The 27,696-nt window shown below is 45.2% G+C and overlaps 1 protein-coding gene across 2 annotated transcripts; it reads right to left on the reverse strand.

The window, feature by feature from the left end:
- Positions 1 to 27: 27 nt before the first annotated feature.
- On the reverse strand, positions 28 to 26,292 carry LOC136588228 (uncharacterized). Of its 2 annotated transcripts, none has more exons than XM_066587291.1 (16): positions 26,017 to 26,292; positions 21,285 to 21,395; positions 20,571 to 20,646; positions 19,172 to 19,328; positions 17,815 to 17,860; positions 16,091 to 16,149; positions 14,710 to 14,745; positions 12,592 to 12,644; positions 11,603 to 11,735; positions 10,163 to 10,359; positions 10,039 to 10,084; positions 9,270 to 9,335; positions 6,274 to 6,333; positions 6,115 to 6,197; positions 443 to 537; positions 28 to 158 (listed from the first exon to the last, which is right to left on the reverse strand). In XM_066587291.1, the coding sequence occupies exons 1-16, from the start codon at positions 26,051 to 26,053 to the stop codon at positions 124 to 126; spliced, it is 1,290 nt and encodes a 429-aa protein (XP_066443388.1). In that variant the 5' UTR covers positions 26,054 to 26,292; the 3' UTR covers positions 28 to 123. The 2 variants fall into 2 exon arrangements, with proteins under 2 accessions (XP_066443388.1, XP_066443389.1); XM_066587292.1 differs by having other exon boundaries at positions 21,285 to 21,418; positions 26,017 to 26,291.
- Between the last annotated feature and the right edge of the window lie 1,404 nt (positions 26,293 to 27,696).

Genomic DNA, 27,696 nt, shown 5'->3' on the forward strand with positions numbered 1-27,696 from the left:
ACTCGTTGCTTTATTTACTCCACTCAGTAGAAAACAAAATAAATTCTTTAATAGATTTTTTTTTTTTTGTACAAAACAAGATTGTCTGAACATAAGCCATTGTAGAGATCTGCCGCTTGTAGGTCACACAAACCATTCTGTATGCTTGAAGCCCGTTGCTGCAAAAGAGACATGGCATGTTGGTATCACATGGGACATAATGCACCAAAATTATTGCAAGAATTGACATTATGGATAGTTAAAACTCAGACTATAGAGACAATGCTGTCATCTGCTTCTATGAGCAACAAGGACTGTAGCCACTGACTTTGTACTGCAGTCTGCCCACAGGGTAATATATACATATGACTAGTATAAAAAAATGTGTGGCAGGAAACACCATGTCTTTATGCATCAACTTTATGTTTGGGAGTGAAGGTAAAAGTAGATGAGACCCACTCACCAATGCGCTTTATGATCTCTTCAGAGTCTTTGTTGCTGGCAGCTTCAAACACAAAGCAGTTGAATGAAGGCAAATCTTGGCTACTTTCTTTCTCTCTAATGGGAACAGTAGAGTGTCAGTCATACAGATGGGTACAAGTGTTGTTTTGAGCTGCATCTAGAACACACTACAGCGTGCTAGGGTCCAGATGTATGTTAGGTGACGTCTATCCTAGACACTAAAGAAGAAAATTGTCCTAATTTTTCAAAATAAAATGGGCATGCTGCAGACTTCCATATTAAATTTCTGGTCCATGTGGATGAGGTTAAAAAAACCCCACTAACTATGCTCCCATGAGCACAAAACTCATGCAAATTATGAACTAGTTTTGAATGCAGTTGTACCTAGTCGAGTTCTGTTCCTGTCCCGTTCCCTCTAACCCCTGTGATTCTGAGAGGTTAAAATCACTGCCTGATCTAACCTTTTTCCCCTCTTACGTTCATTTGAAGCACATTACCTGCTTTCAACCGGACATTCGAACATCACATGCTGTGCAATCAAACACTTGCCAATCCTCCAGCATATATGAAATGAGCAGCAGAGAACTGGACTGTCAGAGGTGAAGCAAGGGGTTTGTGTAGGAACACCTCACATATGCAGGAATAACTTGTAGACTAGTATATCCGGCTGGGTTTCCCAGCTTGCCTTTATGAATATAGTTTTAGTGAGAGCATGTTCCTATAGCTGTGTTTGTCAGGACCCACTGAGCCACTACTGGCACCCTACCACTGTTATCTCCCTGCCCCCACAGTAATGTTCTTGGCCATCCCCTTCCATAAGCTGACTTTAAGGGGTGGTCCAGAGTTAGGAAAACATTGCTGCCCCTTCCATAGGATTGTCTGATGGAAGTCTGCAATACCAGACACAGCCCCTGCACAAGAGTGGTGCTGTGTGGAAGAAGCTCAAGGTTGGAAAAAGCATGGCTGCCAACACCTTTAACCCCTTACAGACAGCCAATTTTGGCCACAATGACTTTTGGGGGCATTTTCATCTTGACTTTTCAAAGGCCATATGCTTATTTGTCTGGCTTTTTTTTTACTAGTACAATTTCTGGGTTCTTGTTTTCCTTCCTCTTTTCCCTGCCCCAATGGACTGAGCTCTATCAGGGCTTGCTGTAGGTTTTATTTTTATTTGTACCATTTTGTAGTGTACAAAACCACAACGGAACAGCAATATTCTGTGGGGAGGGGGACACATGCACCTCTATTACTGATAGGCTCACGGTGGAGAATCATGGCATGCCGCTTTGGTTTTCTGCTCATGTGCAGTAGGCTGTGCTTACCATAGTTATCTTATAGAAAGCGTGTCACAAGCTCCACGATTTATCGCTGCAGATCTTGCAATGACCCCTCACCTGTGGAAGCCAGCCTTAGCCTGGGTTCACACAGGGCGGTTTTGCTGTTGCATATCCACAGGATGGAAAAAAACCAGCTGTGTTTGCAGTGCCATTCATGGTTTTTGGCAAAAAGCTGTTCTCACAGGACAGAATTTTTCCGTAGTGCGGATTTGTTGTGGCGCAGTTTTTGAAGACACAGCATGTCAATTCTTTGAAAGTTTTCCCGCAGTTTTTTTTTTTGGTCCATAGGCCTCCATGTACGCAGCAAAAAATGCAACTCAAAACGCTGGAAATACTTAATCAGCGCTGCAGATTTAACCACTCGTCATACCGTGCAGAAAAACCGCACAAAATACACAAACGCAAGACAAAATTGAGCTTTGAAGCGGCTTTGCCACATAAGCGGTCCTACAGCAAATCCTCCCTGTGTGAATCCAGCCTTACTGGTTTTTGGGAGGCAAAACTAACAAGTATTTCACCTTTTTTTTTTTTTTTTTTAACAGCTTTTGCTGTGCAGGATAAATGGGTGTTCTAGACACGATACAAAAAAAAATGTGGGTGATAATTTTATTTGTATATAAATCAGCTGAGCCTGTGCCATCCTGCAGCAGGAATACATAAGGACAGTGATTGTTATAGATCGCAGCATGTAAAGGCTTCACAGGCTCAGCTGATATATCACACAAATAGAGGAAAATGTGAAAAAAAAAGGGTTTTGTTCTTTACACTTTATGGCACCGTAGGGGACTTGAACCATAACAGCTATGCCAAGGCCGTGCAGTACCTTGTAGTGCATTATCGCTTACAATACCAAGCCAGGGTGCCTGTAGCTGGCATCCTTGTGCCATGGCAATCCATTAGCCCTCTGGTTACATTGTAGGGGGTCTGATATCAAAGAACTCTGAACCCTTTACATGCAGTGATCTATAACAATCACTGTCGTTATGTACTCCTGCTGCAGGATGGCACAGGCTCAGCTGATCATCCATATGACATAAGTTTATGTCCTGTTGCGTTACATACATGACAGCCAGGCTGTAAACATATGTCCTGTGGCAATAAAGCTGTGTTTAGTCCTCATCGGTGAAGCCAAAGGGATTCTGTAACCAGATTCATACTGCCCATCGTTCAGGACAGGCATGCACACCGACATGGTTTCTTGTTTCAGAAAATCCCCCAAACCACTGAGGTTTGACTGAATGGTGGCACAGGACTGGCGCCATTGGCCTTTCTGCCTGAAGACTAATCCCTCTCCCTATACACAATGGCAGGGAGAGGCCAGCACAGACCACCTTATATCAGAGCTCTTTTCCCAAGTTGTCTTGTTTGTTTCAGACTAAAATGTCCTAGTCAGTAGTGTGATGCAGCAGCAAAGGAGGCAAACACAGTTCTGGGATGTATTTGACAACTCGCCCATGGACAGGCAGCCTTTGTGAGATCCGCAGTGATAAATCGCCTGCAGACCTCACATGACACGCTTTCCATAGGCAAACTATGGAAAGTGCAGCCGCACATCCATGAGTGGAGAATCATAGCGATTCTCCGCACTGAGTCTATCTATTAGATAGGCTCACCGTGGAGACCTGTCAGTGCTTCCACCTCTTCCCCGCGCGGCAGAATATCGCTAGCGATATTCCATCACGGCCGTGGACGGGAAGCATCGAGTCTAGATCCCGTGAGGTTATTATCCCCTCTACTCTTCCTTGTTGAACTCAGGAGCATCGCTAAAGGCTCAGCCGGGGCCCTCCATGTGTACCCTGCCCTATACCACGCTGGATACAGCTACAAGACAAATTTACATACATAATCTATTCCCTTGGCATAAGCTTTCCAACCATGAAGTTTCCTGGTTGTAGCCCCTTAGGCTGTGTTCTTGCTTTTGCTGCATTTCTGAACCAGTAATGCAAGCACTATTCAAAAAAACACATATGGCTTTAACAGGTTGTTGTTGTGTTTTTTTTCTTTAATTGTGTGTGAAATGCAATCATATACAAGAAAGACCCAGGTTATACCATCATGGCCGATATCGCTATATACAGGATGTATAACTTATACCAGCTCAACATATATAATTACATACAGGAGATACACAGGTTACACCAACATCCTCCATATCACTATATACAGCAGATGTTCATCCCCTGTATATAACGGTATGGACCACGCTCGTATAATCTGCCTATCTTCTGTATAGAATTATGCATGTACAGCTGGTATAACTCAGCTATACATATATGATTATATACAGTGCATACTGTCAGCCTGGTCCACTGACTCTGCTCACCAGAGTTTGAATTCCACTGCAGAAATCTGCAGCATAAAGAGACCTACTGCAAATTAGTGGTGGAAAATTTACACATCATGTGAAGACTTTAGAAATCTCCAAACGGTTTGTACTTTAAATGCCCCTTTAATTCCAATCTCTCATTCCCACCTCCAAGACTTCTCCAGAGCAGCACCGGTCCTCTGGAACGCACTACCAAAAGCTATCTGGGTAATCCATTACACATCTCCGAAACCAAACCGTCTTCACTCTGCCTGAGTGACTACAATCCCTGCTAGCCGACATCAACAGCCCCCTGCGGTCACACCGATTCAGCCACCACACGGCTTATGTCTGACCGTTGTCTGTGTGTATAGCATCCCTCACTCTCCCCCTCCCCATACCGCGCACATCTCCAGCCCCTTTACCTTCTGTATCACCCCATTATTTGTAGCATGTAAGCTTGTTGGAGCAGGACCTTCACCCCTACTGTTTCCATCAACTGATTATTGCATGTAACCGCAGTTTTGTTTCTATTGCCCCTGTTCTGTAAGCGCTGCGGAATATGTTGGCGCTATATAAATAAAGATTATTATTATTTTAAATGCGGCAAAATTTCCACAGCAGGTTAAGGTGCCCTAAAGGTGTTGTGTCACATTATGGAAATGGCTGCTTTCTTACAAGAACGGCCCATGTTCATGTACTTTACTACTGCAGTTCACCCCCCCCCCCCCTTAAAATAAATACTCCTGACTTGCATGATCACACACAACCCCATGGATGACAGTGGTACCCTTTCTGAAAGTGGCCACATTTTCCTAATGTGATAGACCTTTAGGCCATCTTCTTATGGGCTGGAATCACTGTGGAAATTTCACAGTATTTACAGTACGGACCACATAGAGGGGTTTAGGTTTGAATTTGGTACATAAAGCCAGTAGCAAATACACCACGTGTGAAGGTGCCTTTACCGGGGCTGGAATATTCCACATGGAGATCATCTGCACCAAAATTCACACGTCACCCTTAACCTACATTTACACAGATTAGGAGCAGTTCTGTACGTGTACTGAAAGGCTATACTGCAAAGGTAGTAGCAGCAAATTGGGAGGAGGACCTATTACTATAACCCCTTAAGGACCAAACTGCTTCAGTCCTAAAGGCCCAGACACCTTTCAAGGATTTTACCCATGAGTTGGTTTTAAAGGTTTTCTTTAGCGGCTGTAATTTGTATAGCCTTGGATATGGCAGCGGTTTAGGTCAGCAGAGGGTCACTGTTTTTATATATTTTCTGTAATTTTTTTTTTTTACTTATTTTTGCAACTTTTTTTTTTTAACATCTATGTCACCCGTGATATCACAGGGAAGAACATCCCCCAATAGTAACAACAGTCACTGGCAGAGCTGATCTGGGTCTTCTAAGAACCTGCAGCTCTGCTTTTGCCAGTGGGAATCCAGTGATCACCAGGTTAAATAGTGGAGGCAGCACTTCCGCTTTCTCTATACATTACATAGCGCTCATTTAAAAACAGCTTCTGCCTTCTCCTCCGGGTCCTCAGCTGTCACTGACATCTGAGGACTCGACTTGCTCCTACGAGATAGCAGGAGCTTTAATCCTGCAATGTATTTTTTACTATGGCGTGGGATTAAAGCACAGGGGTATAGGCCTGTGTTTTAAAACCCCTTATATCCTCCAGATTTCATTTTTTTCTGTTGGACTACAGGGCTTTTCCCTCGCAGGAACATCACTGTGGTGTAACAGTATTTTTCAACTCATTTTTTTACTTGCCAAAAAGTACTACAGACAGATGTTACAAGAAAGACTATAGTGACATATAAGATGCAGTGCACTGGGCATCTGTATTTATGGCTTTTTTTTCTAATAGGCTTCTGTGTAGGACTTGTAGAAAAAGTTTGTGAAGGAGTCTCAGACGTAGCACTTTGTTGTACTTCAGCCAATGCCTCTTGGCTATGGAAAATCTCTCAACCTCAGCAATACGTTTCCAGTGTCTGCAGAGCAGCCATCATACTCACACGGCACATAAAGCGAAGATCCTTCTGTTATCCAGCCTTCGTCCTACGCTGGAAATCTCTGGGTACAAGTAGTGAAACAGGACCTGCAGGAACACACAGTCAGGACTGGCAAACCGCTCATCATTAATGTGCTAGATGACTTCTATCCCCACCGCTTACCTCAGAGGATTCCTTGTCCTTTACTGCAACTTCCGTCTCTTTGATATCGAGCAAAACATCCTGCAGAAGATAAAGTCAGAGGTGAGCGCTGACCGAGGGGTCATAAAGGGCCTTCACAGTCCAATAGTGAGGTGGGGAAATAATGATGGCTTCTGATGACACAAGCGCCGGAGGATCACAATTTCACTGAAGTGATGCAAGGCGTTTTTCATCGCCTCACACCCGCGGGTAAAACGCATGTTGACAAGCGCTATATCGGGTAGTTATCGCATTCGCCCATGTGAATGTAGCCTTACAAAAGGGAAAATGAGACGGAGCCGTTTCCACATCCCCCACTAAAGGTGAGCTCTTATATGTATATGAAGCCAACCACGGATTTATTCTCAAAGGGTTTGGTGTGAAGAGGCAAGAAGCAGATAGAGCAACCCCGTCATGGTGCTTGTGAGGCTTTCCAGAAGCCATGGAGGCAGGAAGAGGTGATGTAACAATATGGAGGTGCTGCCCAACCAGGTGGACACCCTACTGGAAGTAGGCATGTAGAGACGCAGAATGAAGGACGGAAAAAAACTGATGTATGGCACAACCATCCAATAAAGAAAGCAGGAGGTGAGCAGATAAAGCCTACTTCTCCTTTTATTGTAACCAAGATTGGGTAAAAAACGCTCTTGCACTCCAGAAAAGTTATTGATATCCTTAAGGAGACTAGTGTCTAAATCAGTGTGGGTGATGTATTTACTAAAACCCATATTATTTTCTTTAATGGAAAGATGTCTTTGTAATGCGAGCTTAGATCAACAAATAGATTAAACAAATCTGATTTGACGGACAAAACGATAGCCCTTCGGTCAAGAGCTCCGCCTCTATCCTCAGAAGTAAAGGATTTTACTAAACACGGTGTGTCCCGCCACTTCTTACAAACCCATGGTAAGGATCCTGCATTATTAAAGGGGTTGTCCCGCGCCGAAACAGGTTTTTTGTTTGTTTTTTTAACCCCCCCCCCCCCGTTCGGCGCGAGACAACCCCGATGCAGGGGTTAAAAAAACAAACCGGGTAGTACTTACCCGAATCCCGGCGGTCCGGCGTCTTCATACTCACCTGCTGAAGATGGCCGCCGGGATCCTCTCTCTCTGTGGACCGCAGGGCTTCTGTGCGGTCCATTGCCGATTCCAGCCTCCTGATTGGCTGGAATCGGCACGTGACGGGGCGGAGCTACACGGAGCCGGCATTCTGCACGAGCGGCCCCATTGAAGACAGCAGAAGACCCGGACTGCGCATTTGGCCATTAGACGGCAAAAATTAGACGGCAACCATGGAGACGAGGACGCCAGCAACGGAACAGGTAAGTGAATAACTTTTAAAACTTCTGTATGGCTCATAATTAATGCACAATGTACATTACAAAGTGCATTAATATGGCCATACAGAAGTGTATAGACCCACTTGCTGCCGCGGGACAACCCCTTTAAGAGTCACTCCTCTAGAAATAATACCTTATTCAATAAACTTAAAGCGAAAGAAATGTCTTGGATCTTCAGATTAGATGCACTAGCCCCAGGTGGACTAAACGGAACACTCGAGACAATGTAACAATCTTGTACCCTTGTGATAAAACATTCCCAGCATGGTTTTTTCCCTCTTTGAGTACGTTTTAAGAGCAGTCTGGTATCTTTCTAACAATACGGTTTATTAGAACAACGAGGTTCATACAATTGTTTTACATGCAGTAATAAGTATGTTTTATTGTTATTATACATGTAGATTATTTGTCTATTTTAATTCTAATATGCATTTGTATTCACAATTCCAATATGTATTTATATGTATCCGTGATAACATGTATTTAATAATGACTAGTGATGGGGTGTAGTTCAGGAATAGAACACATCATGCGTTCCAGTATACCCATAATGTCTTATTTTCTGGAGGAAAAAAGGTAAATTGCCCTACGGTCCCAATAATCCATCATTGGTCACACTGGACGTAACTTCTATGTCTCATATGTTCCACATTTGCAGTGGAACGCATGCAGCGTTCCACACAACCACCGCAATTATGTAGAAGGGCAGCGTTACATGTCTCGTTGATTCCCTTCTCCATGGTGGAACGCATGATGCGTTCAATATAGCAGCCGCAATGACGCGGAATAGGGTGCTCCGGAAGTGATGTCCAGATTCAGCGACATCCACCACGGCGATGCGTGCCCCACGAGAATACGGCGGGGCAACCACATGATGGAGGTAAAGGACAGTGTAGAGTATATAAACAGGTGTTTTATGTGATCTAACTATGCTTGATAAGGGGGCTTTAGGTGCAGAAACGCGTTGCATGTTAGCCACGGAATATTGTCAGTCTGTTTGTTTTAATCCCCATCTTTGGGGTTATTAAATATTAAGGATATCAATAACTTTTCTGGAGTGCAAGAGAGTTTTTACCCAATAGTGGTTACTTGGATTTAACCCCTTCACTCTGAAGTGTTTGGGATTACTCTCTGCTGCTGCCCTGGACCCCGGGAACAGAGGACCTGGGATAAAAGTTCTGATATCTACGAGCCTACTTGGACTTCAGGTGCCGAGCGGTGAGTCCCTCTGATAAAAAGGGGGGGCCCTGCTTGGTACCAGGTGAGTCATTATTTAAGAACTTTTTTCTTTGTACACAACAACATCAATTTGGCGCCTTCCCATATCCACTGGTTTATTTCGCCTTTTATTGTGTAACCTAGGAATAAAACACGTTTCGAGGCAAGCAGGCCTCTTCTTCAGTAATGCTGGAACACATACTGCTGGGGGTGAGCAGTAGTTTAGCTGTACATGGGGAGGGACAAATAGGAGGAACCAATAAAGATGCCTTTATCTTCTCGCCTCCTATTGGATGGTCAAGCCATGCAACAGTTTCTCAGCTTTTATTCTCAGAGTAATCTTAGAAAACAATAGAAATGGTAATGAATCTGATACAGACCCAAAGGGCAAATTTTTAACAAAAAAAAACAAGTAACACACCTTTGGGGGGCAGTTCTGTTGTTTCACCTTGGTGATGCCGGCATCTAGAATTTCCTTGCCCCCAAACTGGAAACAAAAATGTACAATGGATCTAATTAAGTGTTAGACTATTCTCAGAGAATTTTTATACTACATAGGGCAGATTCACATGAGCGCCTGTTTTTTTTACTGTACTTTTTGTGCGTGCAAACCGCGTGCATTTGGGCCCAAAAACTATGCACCGATGCTCTTAGCCACTGAAATGGCCAATTAGTTTCACGACTTGAACATGTTGCGTATTTTTTTGCACGACCGAAACGTGCACGCAAAATGGGAACACGCAAATACGCCTGTGTGAATCTGGCCTAAAACAGGAATGTGCAATCGTATTCACCCTCAGCAAGGCAATATAAAAGAAGGATTTCAGCATGAAAGAAATAAAACCCTGCACTGACCTCATACGGTTTCCTGCGGCTCCACTCATGTCTTCAGAAAGAAGCAGGCAATTAAATGTTGGCGAGTGCCTAGCTTTGCTGACCCACTATTTATTTACACTGTACTGACATCCAATTACAGATGTCATCCCAGTAGAGAGTTTCTCGGACTACCGCTACCATCTTAATGACAATGGTTACCATGACTACCATAAGGATTCTCTAGTGAGGAAAGGGCGTCAGGGTGGAAGATCGGTTCAACTGGAGAGCCAGTTAATAGTCTTTAATCCGAGAACCTATTGTTCTGCACTACATGAAATCTAATACTAAGTGATATATTAGCGTTTGCCCTTTACCATTCCAACGTCTGCTTGTCCCAGATACTGCGCAGAATACATTAGCCTAAGGAACAAATGGAATACGGACATTAGTTGCAAGAACGAACAGTTTGCCAATACCCCAAGTACTTTAGGACCTCACCTTCCATCCTGTTGCGGACGCTCAGGTCCCATCTCTAGGTTCCTGGGGCTCTGCTGTAGCTGGAAGGTAGGCACTTTCTCTTTAACTTCTTTGAGATATGGTATAAGAGGACGGAACACCTCCCCATCTTTCCATCGCCAACGGATCATTTGGAAGATAAGCGGCAAACCCTTCAACTTACTTAGTACAGCGCCTGCCTAAATAGGGTTATCAAAAAGGGTTTTTTTGCTGTAAGTATACATGTAATGCTTTGGCCTCAAACTTGTTTAAAGAGTAGCTGATCCCAGAATTAGCTGCACTTAAAAAAAAAACAAAAAAAAACCTCTGACATGTCAAAAGTTTTGATCAGTGGCGCCTGGGTGCTGAGACCCCTGCTGACCGCTGACCTGAAGGGACGGCAGCACTCACCCGTGTGCTGTGCTTCTTCAGCTGTCCCCATTACCGATTGGCTCCACTTGGAAGTTAGAGATGGGTGCATAGAAGTCTATGCGTCTGTCTTCAGCTGCCGAGAGCAGCGGACAAGCAACAATGCCAATTGAAGGGGCACAGTGCTTGGGTGAACGCTGCAGCTTCTTCATTTCAGCAATCTGCGGGGGTCTTAGGACCTGGATCACCACTGTTCAAAACATTTGACACTTTGCTCTGACACATCAAAAGTGTTTTGTTCTTTTTTGTGCCGTTACTCTTTAAGGGTGGATTTACATGCATCAATTTGTTACAGAAATGTGACTGTCCCATTCATCTAAATGGGGTCTGCAAAAATCCATATGCTTGACACAAACAACAACCCCAGTCAGATGAATGGACCCAATTTTCAGTTGCAGAAATTTCTGCAACAAATCTGCCACATTTGAGTTCACCCTAAAGTCATACCAAGACTTTTTTAAAATGGCGACTAAACTTTAAAATGGACAAAATAACTAAATGTGAGTCATAGAAGATGCACATCGATTGTACTATAGGACTGTACAACATCAAAGCGAAGATCCCCTGGGACAGTGCTATAGTTGTGACCCTTAAGGAAGGCATTTAACTTTAATGGGGATGTCCCAAGATGTAAATTTATCCTTAATCCACAGAATAGGGAATAAGTGTCTGATCAGTATGGGCAGAACTGCTGGGACCCCCACTGATCAAAACAACAGGGGTCCAGTGTCTCGCATATGAATGGAGCAGTGGCAGCATGCATGCTTGACCGCCACTCCACTCATACAGGGGGACGCGGGACTTCCATTCTCACTATCCATGGGGGACCATACTAGTCATTCTGTCATCCATCAGGCACTTATCCTCTAGCCACAGGATAGGGAATAAGCATATATTTTGACATAACCCCTTTAACAGTCAAGTCTAGTAAGCAGAAACCACATAAGTATACTTTTATTCAGAAGTGATTCTATGTTGTTGGATAGCATTGGATATCAGTCCCTTCCGGCTCACCTGTCCATTATATGCATTTCTTAGTGATACACCGTTAATTTCATCAATGATATCTCCTGCCAGAACCACCTCATCTACTTCAGTTTGACTATCCGGTAGCACCTCTACTACAATCACACGGCCCTCCAAATATCTGGAAAAAGGGGGGGGAAAAAAGGTCCATTAAGAGTGTCATTCCGATAAAGAGTTTACACACTTGTGTTATTGCCTCGCACTAAAAAGCTCGATTTTTGAACCCTAACATTCTCAGTCCAACATCTACATAACCAACATGTCCATTATACAGTTATTACAACTTTGCTTTTTCATGCTGCCAGCATTGTGCCCGACTGCTCAAATGTTCTGAAGGGCATTGGACCTTTACATTCCCTGTTCACATGGCTGCAGCGGTCACTCATCATGTCCGCAGCGGTGACCTCAGAGGTGACCGCTGCGGCCAATGATCATGCCATCGCTGTAGCCAGGTGAGCAAAGACCAGTGGAGCACCTGAAGCAGCAACACGGGATCAATAACGTCAGTATTACCCCTTTGGTTATATTCTGGTGTTGTAAGCTTTTGGGTCAAGGGTCTGGACAAGCCCTTTTATATAGGGGGTACAAGGCTTTATTTGGCTTATATAACATCCGCAGGTCAATGATTAAATGCCCTGTACAGTCAGCACTGCAAACATTCACTCATCAGAGAGAAGGAAAAATAGGTGAATGCTTGCCAGGAAACGAAATGGGTTATTGTCCTGATAGAACTAGCTAAACCAGTTAGTAATGCGGTCTATGTCTTAAAGGAGTGGCCGCACTATCTTACAGGGCGTAGATGAGGCTAGGGCAGGGAGACCTGCTGCAAGGATACACTCCCTGGGTGACACCTGGAGTAGTTACCACTGGCAGTACATTTCAATGTGATAACAGGTAAGGGGTGTAGTCGTGTTATGACAGCAAGGACAATGTGCGGCAGTAAAGATAATTGTACTTCGGATCTTCAAAGTCCTTACCTCAGTACCATCCCTAACTCTCGACACGGGACAGTTTGATAAGTGGCACGCTCCTGGGAAGATAAACTATTAGTATCCATTCAAAATCGTTATGCTGTGGATTATCTCTAAAGGCATGGTATATTCACATTTACATGCATACAATCAATATGCATTTTCCTGCAGTAATGCTAAAGGATTGGGCCAGTACTGGAGGTGAACCCTTTCCAATCCATTGTCTGACATCTGAAGACATTATGTTTTAAGGCTGTACAGCTCCGATGTTGGAAGACGTCCGTCGGGGTTCTCTTACTGTATATTGCCAGCCTCTCTGCTGTCGGAGCCTATCCAACGTGTCACCTCATGCAGTACTGGCTTTAGCCAGCAGATAGCGCTGTTGTATAACGGCAGAAAAAGAGTAAGCCCCCTAGGAAAACCAGGATACAAATTGGATTGGAAAGGGTTAAAGCTATTCCCAATCCTGTAGACAGTGGTCAAGATCAGTGGAGGTGCGACCGCTGGTGCCCTCACCAATTCTGAGATTGGGGTCCCGAAGGTCCTCGCATGGATGTAGTGGCGGTCGACTGACGCTCCACCCAAGTCTGGATGCACTAAATCCTTGTTTTCTAGATCAGAGGGGGTCCTAACGGTCACATCCCTAACAATCTGAAAGTTGTCCCCTGCCCTATGGATAGTGGATAACTGACAACCTTGGGTTTAAAGAGAGATCAGACCTAAATGGTCTATAAATAATTGTAATCTGCTGTTTAATTTCATTTCCATTCCTTGAACTACATCGTTCTATCACCAAATTCAGATACGAGTCGTTAAGGGAAGTTACAACTCTTAAAGGGAACTTCTCACCCGCCTAAAGCACCATGAACTACGGTGACAGGGAGTTAGGTGATGTATTATCTTTATACTCCCTGGGCTCCCTGGTTCCTGCGGTGCCCACCACTGAACTCCATGCGGCGCACGAAAGCCTGACTCTCTTCAAGTCCTGTTTGCATGCTCTCCCATAAACTTGTATGAAAGAGCGCACGCACTGGACTCTGAAGAGTCAGATTTTTGTGCACCACATAGACTTCAGCAGCGGGCACCGCAGAAACCAGGGAGCGGGCGAGTAAAAAAAAAAAAAAAAAAAATTACATCACCTGGCTCCCTGACGACAGAGATTGGGGCAAACAGCATTCAAATTAAACCTGACCAGGCAAGGTGGTCTGCATGCAAAGCCACTGGTTAGAGATCTGAGCCCATAATCCACTAAATGTGGATCACCCAGCTCCCTGTCATCTCACCTCACAGCATCATAACTTAGTTTAGGGTGTGTTAGGCAGGTGAAAGTGTAACTTACTGCACTATCCACCTAAAGAGAACGTTTCACATGCTCTGAAGAGAAGCTGTCACCAGGACCAATGGGTGCCCCTGCATCCTCTCCCAAACACCTGCTCAGGGCATCAATATAATTTGTGCCCATTATGTCAATTTGGTGCCAACTCAGCTGACTGGCCAAGCATAGATGCTGCTATGTAGTTCCACAGAGCAAATCAGCTAAATCTCCATTTACATGCAACGATTATCGCTAAAAATTCGTTCAAACGACGGCATATGAGTGGTAATCGTTGCGTGTAAACACTGCCATCGTTTACTCTTCAGCTGAACGATAATTTTAAGGTAAGCTTGAAAATCCATCGTTCAGCCGGAGAGAGATAACAGGGACTGCACGCTGTGTTCTCCATGGGCTGTCGGAGATTACATTGTATTCAGCGGACAGCCAATGCGAGAACAAAGGAGCTGTGTGCAGAGCTCAAACCACATGCTGTGCTCTGCAAGCAGCTCCGGAGGCTCATTTAGACGCAAATGAAGCTGATAAAGTGTTAATGGACATTAGTGTCCATTAGCACTTTATGCAAAATGATTGATAAAACTACCAATCTTTCAATCGTTTGAAAAATTGTCTTTGCGTGTAAATGAGCCTTAAGGTAATGTGTCTGACAGCCCATTTAAAAATGATCTCTATTCATCAAAAGCAAGATCTTATCCTACAGGATGCAAAGTCACCAAATTTCCTGCCATTTTTGGAGAGAATTATAGATTCAGACATTGTTACAAATCTGTAAAATATCTATCCTTACTTACAGGTAGGAGCCAGCTCTCATCCAGGAAACTAGAATTCTGATGAGAAAGAGATTTATAGTAAGACATTAGAATACTTCTACGCAACTGCCGCACTGACATTTAGGGTGCGTTTACACGGGGCAAAAATGCCGCAGAATGTCCGCAGCATTTTCACATCCAAAACAGAGTCAAAATCTGCAGCATGGCGATTTATGAGGAACGTAGTTTCCAACAAGGTCAATAGAAGACGTTTATTTTAATTTCCTATCTCAGGTTTACTCTTCTGATTAGCCATATTACAGGAGTGAGCTAACAGCCGAAGACTTCAGAGGCGAGCACACTATCTTCTGAATCAGATGTGGGTAAGTGGTTGATTTTAAGTCAAAATCTGCACCAATGTTGGGATTTGACTCCGTTTAGGATGTGGAGGTGCTACAGAATTTGCAGCGGAATTTCCGCTGTGGACATTCCGTGGCATCTCTGCCCCGTGTAAACATACTCTTAGACCACATGCACATGGCAGAGCCGTATTCCGCATACAGAATCCAGCCCTGGCAGCAGTGGCATCTGCTCGTAACTTCTTTCTTGAGTCTTCATCTGCAAAGCGGATGGTCCACACAGCTCGCCGTTGGACATGACAGTGCAAATGTTTCTTTTTTGTAAAACTCCTGCTTTTCCTGTAGAATCCGTGGCCCGTCTGCAATTTCAATTGCGGATGGGCCACGGGTCGGACGGTTTCCATTGACTTTATTGGAAGCCGTCCGTGTGGACACCGCAGGAAAGTGGAGCTTGCTGTGACTTTTGGTGCAATTGGTTTCCGCTAGTGTGCATGAAAAAAATCCCTTTACCACGGCATGCTATGGGCGGTATTTGCTCCGGAATCCGGAGGTGGTCACCCGCTCTGGATTCTGCAATTCAAATCCGCCCGCGTGCATTCACCGTTAGAGTGACTTCACATGTAGCAGATTTAGTGCCATATTTTTACACAAATTCATGTTCTGTTGCAGACAGAGTGACAAATGTGTTGCAGATTTCAGTACAGAATTTGACAGCATTGAAGTGTATCCCAGGTGAGGTATTTTTTATACTTCCCCGCTCCCTGGATACAGCAGTGTCCCCCTCTGAAGATCGTGCCAGAACTGCAAATCCAACTGTTTCTTCAGAGCCGTTCACATGCACCCATATACAAATCTATGGAAGAGTGCGAGCACGGCACTGTGAAAAGAGTTAGATTTATGGTGTCGGCGCGATCTTGAGATGGGAAGACCACTGGATCCAGGGAGTATAAAAAATATCCCACCAGCTCCCTTTCACGCCACCTTTAAAGTTAACAAGACATGTATAAACTATACATAAACAGCTAAGGAAGATATTTCGGCAGTATATAACGCACTTGACTTACCTGCAGATCAAGCGCAAAAGTGTTCTGCGAGATCACCAGCAGCAAAGACAGGAAGGGCTCTATAAGAGAAATGTATATATTAGCTGGTTATATGGGGAACATGTATGATGAAACTGTAACAGGACTGTATATATATATTTGGTGCACCCAGAGTCAATCTGGTTTGCCCTTTGAACTTGGCAGGGGGTCTCTCTCTTATCCTTAAGGAACAGGGTACTTTTTGTCACTCCAATATGGCCAGAGATAGCCAAATGCAAATTAGGCCATGCAAATCAAGCAACCCCCCATCACCAGCTGAGGGGGAGGAAATACAAGGTGGTGGACCACTAAATATTCATTGCCCCTTGTTACCTGGCTGCCCATTCCTAAACCAGGGATTTGATTAATGGACACCCAGGGTGAAAAGTATAAGAGGATATGCTGAACAATGGGACAGTGTAAATGTTGAAGAGGGGAGCTCTGCAGCTGGAATGTGCTCCATTTTCCCATCCACCCTCGGGAACAGAAGGCTTTAGAGCGCACTGTAAGTGGCAGGTCTCTGCGTTTCTCTTTTCATAACGGCTTTGCATCTATTTGTATGTCAATTTCATATTTTTAAGTTCTGATTTTCAGGTGGTCTAACCCTTTTTTCTGCTGTTTGCAATCCACTTTCAGACAGGGGGCAGACACAAGCCCAGCATTCTGCCAGTAGTTCACTGTCCTGTACTTCCCTTCTCTCACTTCCCACGCTGCATTGCGCTGTCGCTGATCCAATCTGCATGGAGGCCATATCTGAATGCCTGCCTCTGCTTTTTCCAGGACAACTCAGTCATTCAGAAACATTCTGACCAAATGGTTAGAGAACCCAAAGAAATCCATACAGACATACACACACAATGTAACAGCAGAGATTATGGAAATTGCAGACACAGGAGCAAATTTATAAAAACTGTCTAAAACAAAAAAAACTTTTATTTTAGAAAATTTCATAAGTCTCCCCAACTGAGTCTGCAGATCTATCAGCCAGTAACTGCAGGGAGCAGCCTATGAAGATAGACTGTTCCCCACATTCTAGCATCCCAGTAACTACAGAAGCTCAATACCTAACTACAGGCAGTGGACTACAGAGCGGTGGGAAGGGAGACCCCTAATGACAGACACTTCAAACTTGATTTACATTAGTAAAACAACAACATTTTTAATGAAAGTATATTATAAAATTGATGAGACAGGCAACGGATATTAGAATAGAATAAGCTGGGTAAAACGTTAGTGCCCCTTTAACTTTTTTAAAATGTGAGCCAAATGGGTTAAAACAACAAAACAAAATGGTACTTACTTGTCTTCATCACCAGCGATCAAGTCACACAATTCTCTCAGTCTCTGCTGCTAATTAGAGGAAGCAGCGTCAGCGTTCGGAACTCCTGGCATCCTGGCACACAGGATGTGAGCGCTGATGCCAGGAGAATGGGCAGACAACCTCTTTAAGCCTTTCACTACTGCTGAACAGTACTGTATATGGGCTGTGCTCTATACTCAATTTGCAACCATAGTGGAAGGTTAGCACAATATTGAGTGACTGAAATACGTTAACCCTTTGCAGTCATACCCACATAATTAGTTGGAAGTGTGTGTACATGACAATGTAAATCTAACCATTACTTGTGACATATTCCAAACACAATACATCAAACCTGAAGTGTAACCAATTAGTATACAGGTTATTGTGAAAAAGGATGAATTACCCAGATACTCCTCGTTTCCCAGCACAGAGTGTAGAGGATCGTACCACTGCAATAAAAAAAAACACAAGTTACAAGACGGATGTAGCAAGAAATACTTGGTGTATAAGTGTCAGACGGTCTAATAACAAACATTCTCAGATGGGAAATCAGATGCAGACAGGCACCATTTCCAGAAAGTTTCGTGAAAGCGAAACTCTGAGCTTTTTCTATAAACTGCAGTATGTGCTGTAAATCTGCAGTGTGAGCTGGAGGCCTGGGGCTCTAGTAATCACTAGTAGTGAGGAAGACAAGTTACTTCCATTTTTGCCTCACTGCATTTTGACTGCCATATGTACTGAATTAACAATTTTTGTTTACCGTTCTTCACCGTGCAGTCTAAACTTGTTAAAGGAATCACAGAGGTGAGGAAAAAGAAAAAAAACACATTCACTGAAAAAGCCAAAAATACAATACCTGAAGGTCTGCAAAGCAGACACGGTCGCCATAGGCACGATCGCCATAAGGCAGGCACAATCGCCACCGGCACAATCGCCGTAGGGCAGGCGCAATGGCCTTAAGCCCTGAAGATATGTAGTTAGCCAGACAATAATGTGTGGAGGAGCAGCTTGTTAAAGGGGTTTTCTGGCCACTAAATAAAAATGTCACAAACGCTGTAATATTGGTGCTAGTGTAAAGGAGCAGCACCCCATACCTTACTATCACTGCTAAGGAACCTTATCCTCCCCGTGCCGCCATTGCTCTACAGATCTGTTTGCATGTATCACTTCCGCAGTAAACATGGCAGCAGCCTCTTGCCTACAAGTCCCATGATGCTAAGCGATGGCATCTCAGGAAGTGCTAGTGAACCACCCACCCTCCGCAGGTCCTTCATCATAGTAGAAGGTGCCATCCTCTGCACCCATTGGCAACGCTCCCATCTACCTCCCTAGATCACGGCCAAGATCTGGCCTGTGTGCAAAGCAGTTGGGATTCCAACAATCCTGTATACGAATACTGTCTAGTATACGGCAGTAGCTGGTACACAGGACCTTCGCGAGTTACACCGCTCCTGCCCATGTCTGCCCGACCCGCCATAAAAGCCGTGGTGGGAACACCCTTTTAAAAACCACACTTGAAAAAACATATGTTTTTAAAAACACACAAACACTGAGGATAATTAACATTGATTGAAAAATGGAAAATACATGTGCCTTTTCAAAAACACATACATCATTCCAAGAGTGGTTTTGGTGCATTTTTTATTATTATTTTTTTTAACACAGACAAAAAACACAAAGGTGTAATAGTGCCCTTAGACTCCTGGTCTCCCATGAACGGAGTTTAGATAGCCCTGTAAGAATAAACTGGCAAGGCCCACCTCAAGTAATTTCTGTGTGTGCTGCAAATGCTGGACTGTGACGGCTAAGGTTTTTCTATTGAGGGCCATGCGTAGAAAATATCTTCCTCGTCCCTGTGAGGTTAACACCTTGGGACAGACCACAGTCTTTTCTATCATGACAGAAATATGAGAGAGCCTATAAAAAAAAAGACAATTATATTGTGAGAGGGGATATACAAAGAGACTAAAGCCCCACTTACACACGCTTGTCTTCTGCATCCAGCTAATCTCGGCTCGGAGCGCCCGGCTCTTATACAGCTGAGCGCTCCGAGCGGGGGATGCAGAAGACAAGCTGGGTCGCTTGTCTTCTGCATCCAGCTGTTTTCTGCTCAGAGTGCCTGGGTGTTATACAGCCAAGCGCTCTGAGCGGGGTATGCAGAACACAGCTGGATCGCTGTGTTCTTCATACCCCGCCTGTGTTTAGGGAGCAGGATACAGCTGAAACAATAGTATCAGCTGTATCCCGCTGTGAATCCCTGATAAGGTTCATCGTTGTCTTTCAACATGCTGGTTTAATGAACACTGCACGATGTAAGTGCAGTTACACACAACGATTATCGCTCAAAAGACTGCTTTTGAGTGAATTTTGAGCGATAATCGTTGTGTCTAAATGGGCCTTTACACTTAAAGATAATCAGTTGAAATCCTCTCCATTTCCCTCGTTAGCTATGTAAACACTGTAGATGTTGTTTGCTCTGGCGGGCGGGCATTTATGTGAAGAATCTCTGGCCTGGAGGTTTTTGATTAGTGTGAAGAAAAGCCATTGTCATCTGCTGTATGAGTATACAAGCAGTTATTGTGTTTAGCTGATCAAACAATCACCCCTTCCCTCCAGTCGTTTAGTCTTTCAAAAGGACTTAACAAAGGTCATTTAAACCAAACGAGAAGCAAACAAACTAACGACTATTTTTATGTGGGCTGAAACTCAACGATAAACAAGTGAAGGAATAGTGCACGATGGCGTCGCATTTACACGTAACGATGACCGCGCAAATTCGTTGGTTTCAATTTGAGTGATAATCGTTGCGTGTAAATGGGCCTTAGGAGAACATACTACATGAATCCTTAGATCTATCCAATAAAGAGGACCTGGCAGCTCTCCTGACGTGGATGTTTTAGTAAATACTTGCACCCCCCCATGACATAACAATTCTGGAGCAGCTTTTCTTAGATCTCCTTTGTGAGGTTTCTCGGTAATTCCTCTTAGAAACGTATGAATAAATTGAAAATGAGGTGTTACCAGTAGGGGGCGTGTCCTGCACAGTCTGACATTACCACCACTCACTGGGTAGGACCAGATGGTAGGGATGTCCCCTTAAACCCCGGCTATGTCAGGCTGAAGACCTTCTATCAACCATCTATATATTCTGGCTCACACCTGCCACAGGTATCATGTTGTGGAAGTTCCTCCATCCAATGCCAGTAATCTCTTTTCTTCAACCCCAGCACTCCACCTGGAAAACAATGGCCCGCATTAATTAATGGACATCTGTCAAAAAATCTTCTTCTACACACTACTGTAAGTATAAGGCCAACTCACATGTCTGTATGCGAGTGTGGCCCTAGAAGCAACATGCACCCACTGTATGGACACTGCACAATGCGTATCCTATTCTCACCTGTCAATATGGACAAGTCTATATAGGACCTGCAGCAATCTTTATTTCCCCACAGGGGCCACCAGTCCATGTAAAAAAAATCGTTCACATGAATAGCCTTATAGGCTACAATGAAGACATGTGGTGTCTATGGAATACATGGGCAGCACATGGCATGAAAACACAGCCATGTGAATTGTCCATAGCATCCCATAAGTTTCTGCATTAACATACAGCGGGATTTTTTACTGTAAAAGCAGCAACTCTATGAAATTCTTCACCCTCAGCATTCAGGAGATGTGGAGGTTGACCATTCCTCTGCAGCGGCCATTCCAATCAATGGCCGTCCATACAACACTTGGGTAAGCTGGAAAGGCTCTATGTTAACATCTACTTGCCCTGGCTTCTACAACAATGACAGTCCTATGCCAAATACGGCGTATCGGAAGGGGTTGTTGTGATCATATATTAAGAGGATGGGTGCTAGTACTTACTCTTCAGTCCCTTACGTAGGATCAACTCTATGGTATCGCACAGTGGAGTCACGTGAGGAGAGTCATCCGTGATGGTATCTGAGCTGGAGGTCTGACATCTCAGGACACAAGCTGCAAGAGAAGACGAGATGTAGCTGTGTGCGCATTAGTGACATGCAGCTTCCCCTACGTTCTCACATCCCCCCCTCACCAGTCCGGTCTTGTTACAAGTTGGTAATGGCCATTAAAAAGAAGTCAACCCCAATATTACAACTAATTGTAACAGTGCAGCTGAAAAAGGGGACAGGCTGCATATTTTGATTCCATTGCCATTTTTAACTTTTCTTCTCCCCCTTTCCTGTTCCCCCACAATGGCTTCCGTTACTTATGGAGTCCGATATGGTCAGCTGGGTGGTCTCCAATGCTCTGTCACGATGGCTGACATCAGCTTCTAATACCGCTGGGCAGTGGAGGCTGTCCGGCTGACAACGGACTAGTACTAGGCTCCATATGCGAAAGGCAGCCGCTGCAGGTAAATGGGGAAGGGGAAGCCTACATGAATAATAAAAATGGCAATGGGGTATGCAGCTCACCTTGCCAGTGAACCTGACTGACAGGTCTTCTTTAACCCTTTAGTGACAAAACCCGTTTGCGCCTTAATGACCAACTAATTTTTTCGTTTTTTTTTAATATCATTCCAGGAGCCATAACTTTTACATTTTTCCGTCAACATAGTCATATAAGTTTTTTTGCGAGGCAAGCGGTATTTTTTAACGACATCATTTTTGGGTACATATAATGTATTATATAACTTCTTTAAAGTTTTTCTTTTAGGCGAGGTTCACACGGGGCGGATTTCTAACTGAATTCCCACAGTTTGGCCGCACTGGGGAGGGGAGGGGAAAGGCACGGTGACCTCAGCGCATATGCGCTGGGGCCCATGCCATGTGAACGGGCGCACAAACGTTAGATTTGTGCGCCCGTTCACGAGCTTCTACGCCCCAGATGAAAGCGTATATCGGCCGGCCGTGAAAATGCTGGCCGATATACGCTCATGGAAAAGAGCCCAGTGGCTAAGCCTTATAGGCTACTGTAGCTGGCTGATCCGTAGGCTATATTCAAGCCTCCGGGTGCCATAGCAACCCATTATCCTGTGATCACATGGTGGGAGTCCAATGGGCAAGATAGGAAGTCCCCTTCCTTTGTCATGCCCGATAACAGCTGTTTTAAAAAGGCGATAGTATCAGAATATGGCCCAACAGCCGCCATGAAAAGACTCATGGGCGGTTCTTAAAGGGGTTTTCTAGGAATATACTATTGATGATCTATCCTAAAGAAACTTGCTGCCAGCCAGTTAGCTAATCAGACGCCCGCTGTCAGCACTGCTACACACAGGGGTACAAAGCAAAAGCCGATGCTCCAACCCGTTTAGTGTCATTGATTTTAATGAGAGCTGTGCCTGCAGTTACAAGCACCAGCCACTACACAGGGGTCGGAGCAGCAGCTTCTGCTTCTGCTGACCCCTGTGTATTGCAGTGCTGGCAGTGGGCACCTGATCACCTGATTCATCAAGGTCCTGAGCGGGTGGAAACCAGTCGATCAATTATTGGTAACCTATCCTGAGCATAGGTCATCAATAGTATCTCCCTCTTTAACCCCTTAGTGATGGGCCTATTTTGTGTCTTAATGACCAAGCAATTTTTATTATCGTATTGCTGCAAGGGCCATAACTTGTTGACAAAGCCATATGAGGTCATGTTTTTTCTTGAGACAAGTTGTATATTTTGAAATATAAGCCCTCCCCCAAAAATAAGCTACACTACATGAAAAAAAAAAATAACACTCACCTAGCAGGCGCCCTCCAGATCCCTCTGACAGGCTTCCCTGTAGTCCTCAGCGCCGACAGAGCATCTCTTGCTGGTAACGGGATTTGAATACCCCGCCTCCAGCAAGAGATTGCTCTGATTGGTTTGCAAGCACCGCCTCATCCAGTCAGTGTAGGCGCTCAATGAACCAATCACAGCCATTCAATGTCACTACTTCATATGCTAAAAACACATCTCGCGGAACCTATGTAAGGTAAAAAAGTTTTACGTGTGTGGTGTGCGAGACGGACAACTTTGAAGAAAAAAAATTATAATTTGCGTTACAGCAAGACTGTATCGAATTTGTATCCTGAGAAGCTGAAGTCCTTCGGGTGCGTTTAGACAGAACGAGCATTAAAAATAAATCATTTGAACGAACGAATGAAAGTGAACTATGATCGTTCAGTCCGCTTCTCATTCGTCGCTTGGTTTCTGCAGGTCGTCCACTTCTCGCTCAGTTTAAACATAGGAATGTGAAACACTGAATCAGGGGTCAACGACTCTTATTGAACCAATCAACAATGAATCTGCCTGTCCAATCAGGCTGCAGGAGCGTGATGACATCACCAGCTCGTTCCATTGTGCATTAAGGCGCTTGTCCCACCAAATGAAGGCATCTCCCATCCACAGAACAGCAGATCAGTTGCTGATCAGCAAAGGCGGACTCTTGCTGAGCCTAAAATAAAGGGGCCTATAAAGGTCCCCAAATGAATGGATTATTGGGCATAGATCTGCACCGCGGCTTCATTCATGTCAATGGGACTGCCGGAGGTTCGAGTTCAAGCGCTTGGTTAGTGCGGCTCGAGGCCCATTTACATTCAAACAAGTGAAAATCAACAATAATGTTCATTGTAAATGTAGCTAACGATCGAATGATAAATCGTTCATTTTATGCAGCATTAAAATTATCATCGGCTCATTCACTGATCATTCGGTTTAAACAGCGATCATTCAGTCCCTCTCATTCACTTATACAGCGAATGTGCACGATTTCTCGTTTGAACAAGCAACAATGTATCTGCCTGTATGGACAAACGAGAAGCTGTCAGGTCTGAACGGACCTTTACCCAGGATGACGGTCGGGCGTATGAGTGCCTGGCAGTCGCCCCAAGGCTTATCGCTCCTCGGATCTCACACAGTAGTTCAGTAAGGCTGGGTTCATACAGGGCGGATTTGCCGCGGTTTTGCCGCAGCAGATCCCCCAGCGGCAAAACCGCCCGCGGCCGCTAATCTCGGGATTAGCCAGCCATGTGGATGAGATTTCTCAGAAACCTCGTCCACACGGGACGGCTAATCCGCTGCGGTAAATCCCGCAGCGGATTAGCCGTCCCGTGTGGACGAGGTTTCTGAGAAACCTCATCCACATGGCTGGCTAATCCCGAGATTAGCGGGCGCGGGCGGATCTGCTGCGGCAAAATTGCGACAAATCCGCCCTGTGTGAACCCAGCCTTACGTCGCGGCCGCGCTCTCCTCTATGGGAGCGCCGGCCGCAACGGAAAAGCATGCGGCCGAGCCGCTTCAAAGCCGCCGCGGCTTACACTGCGGCGGTTCTCCCGGCAGAAATCTCGCGGTTTTTGCTGCGGCCAAACCGCGAGATTTCCGACGGGAATCCGCCCCGTGTGAACCCAGCCTAAGGGTCCTTTTAAACAAGACGATTCTGGTTTAACGAGCGAGTGACGTCACCGCTAACGCGGCCGCTCGCCTGTTTATACAGCCGATACATCACTGCTTGTTCAAACGAGAAACCCTTCACATTCGCTGCATAAGTGAATGAGGGACTGAATGAGTGTTGTTTAAGCCGAATGAGAAGTCAACGCTAATTTTTACATCTGTATTAGGGCGCCTTCACGCTGGCGATAAAACACACTGGTGCGGTTTTCGTGCGATGTGAGAGTAAGTGAAAACGCTGAATTATGAAACCAGTGATTCTTGCATTTTTTTTCGCTGCGTTGTGAACATTAGAAAGTCCTATTGACTTCCGTGTGAAAAAAAAATTGCGGCAAAATCGTGTGAAAAAACGTGCGAGAAAATCCCAAGTGGCGGTGATGTTTATGCAAGACAATGCGCAAACATCTCATGAACAAAAGTGCGTTTTTCTCGCAGCGATCTCGCGATCTCCGGTGTGGAGGGGCCATAAAATGGACAAATGAAAGTGAATGATTTTTGTTGGTTGTTGGCCACGATTATCCTTCACTTTCGTTAGTGCGAACGATAATAAGCGTTCCGTGTAAAAACACCCTAAATGGCCATTTATACCGGGCGAATATCGTGCTAAAGTCGTTCAAAACCAAGTAGTTTAGACCAAGTGGGGCATTAGTGGGGGCGACTTCTGCGGCCGCCCGCCTCCATCCGCTCACAGGCGAACGACTTACCTGTTCGCACCAAGTGAGACTCGCTCGCCGGTCACTTAGTTGCCGCTCGCTGAAACGAAGTGACTACGGAGCGATTTCTCGCACAATTTCGTATCGGCAACTTGCTCACTACATGAAGCAGTCGTCCCGCGTGAAGCCCCCTCATCTCCAGCCGTCCTGTCAAACTAACTGGACTGGCGGTGCGCGTGCGTGACCGTGGCTCCATTCATTCGGAGACCTTTGTGCGCTCTGCCCGCTATCCCGGAGATGATAGGTATAATAACTCATTCATCAGAATCTGCACCAGCATCATCATTGACTTCTATGGGGAAGTGGAGGGCAACAGGTGAAGGGGCACAGTAACCCCCCAGCTCGGAGTAGTAGGGGGACCATGTGGGGTCTCCTCACCCCTGAGTGTGCCTCATACATACAGCAGCAGGGCACGCTGGGACTTGTAGTCCCAGCTCCCCTCAGAGCACACCCAGCTATTGCTATGTCACTCTCTCCCATAGACCTCCCGCCCCTGTGTCCACCAACCTTTCAGAGTGCCCAGCAGCGGCTCCCTTCCTGCCATGCTCGCTTCCGTCAGCGGCCGGGCTGCAGCATTACCGGAGGAGAACTCTACATACAGCCAAGGTCCGGCGGTGGGGCGTGCTCGCACCCCTTTTTTTGAAAAATGAGCTGTTCCACTAACGTAGACCGAAATGACAGGCGCAGCTCTAACTATTCCTGGCGGGGGGTGGTGGAGGTGTGTGGCCGGCTAGCCCTTCCCTGACGTCCACTGGGCTGTATGACATTCCTGTACAGGTGTGCTGCGTACACTGGGTGATATCCTGCCCCACCTGTAGAGCTCCACTCCTTCCCTGCATGTAGTGTTGGGTACACTGGCCAGTACTCAGAAACTGATGCCCCCCCGCTAATTAAAGGGTTACATTTGTTTAAAAAAAGAACATTACTATGTAGATAATATGTAACTGAAGGCCAACTGATATACAGAGGCACAACCATATATACAGAGCAGATACCAGGGTCTGAGGGGGCAGTGCTAGAGGTAGTGGTCACTGACCCCCAGTCTGGGTATACTGAAGTTAGGGGAAGGTTGGACCCCGTTCACATCTGCGCCCCGCTGTTCGGTTTCATCCTCTGGAACGGACACCGGTCAGACCCAAACGACGCCGGATGTCATTAACTCTAATGGGGTCCATACGGCTTCTGTTACTCCAAACAGCGTTTTCCCAGACAAAATAGTTCAGCGTGCTGCGCTACTTCAGCCAAGACTGTCACGCCGCCATTGGGCCGCAGTTCAGGGTTTCCGTCTCTCTGCTCCGTTTTTGGAGGTGAGAAACTGGAATAAAACGGAAAAAATCGGGTGTTTTTTCCCATTGATTAAAATGTTTTTTAAAAAAGCAAACAGAAAAGACTAATTTTGTTTCCCTTCCATCAGATTTCCGTTTTTTTTTCTTTCGAAAGAAAAATAACATAGACTGCACTATTTTTCTGTTAAAAATAAAAAAACACAAGCCTAACGGAAGCCTTTCTGTTTTTCTTTTTTTTGAACACCCATTGAAATCATTGGGGGGGAAACTGACTATTTTTTTCAGCATTTTATTTCAGCTTCTTTCTCCCCAAAACGGAGCAGAGAGACAAACGCTGAACTGCGCCCTAGTGCAGGTGTGAATCCAGCTTTAGGGCTTATTCAGACGACCGTATATCGGCCGGGTATTCACACCGGACGATATACGTCGTCCCTCTCTGCAGGGGGAGGAGGCAGGGAAGAGCCAGGAGCAGTGCTCTGAGCTCCCACCCCTCTCCACTATTTGCAATGAGGGGAGGCAGGACAGGAGTGGGGCTAATTCTTGAAACTTAGCCCCGCCCCACATCCGCTCATTGCAAATAGGGCAAGCGCAATATCAGGGCAAGAAACTCGACCCAATATCGCGCCGGCCAATATGCAATTTTCATGGTAATCTTAAGTATTTTTGCTTCTGTGAAGTTGCGATCCTCACGCACGTCAGGGGGTGGCAAGTGTTTCCCATTGACTTCAATGGGAAACATTGCATCGCACTTGCGTGCGTATCACACGACGCGAGTGTATTTTAAGGTCTCATTTAAAATAATGGGTGCAGCGTTCCGAGAGAACGCCCAATGATTGAACTTCCAGTGTTTTTTTTTTTTTGCATCAAGGAAAATATTCAAAAGAACAGATGTCATAATTCT

Source organism: Eleutherodactylus coqui, chromosome 13, assembly GCF_035609145.1.
Source record: "Eleutherodactylus coqui strain aEleCoq1 chromosome 13, aEleCoq1.hap1, whole genome shotgun sequence".
NCBI classification, from domain to species: domain Eukaryota; kingdom Metazoa; phylum Chordata; class Amphibia; order Anura; family Eleutherodactylidae; genus Eleutherodactylus; species Eleutherodactylus coqui.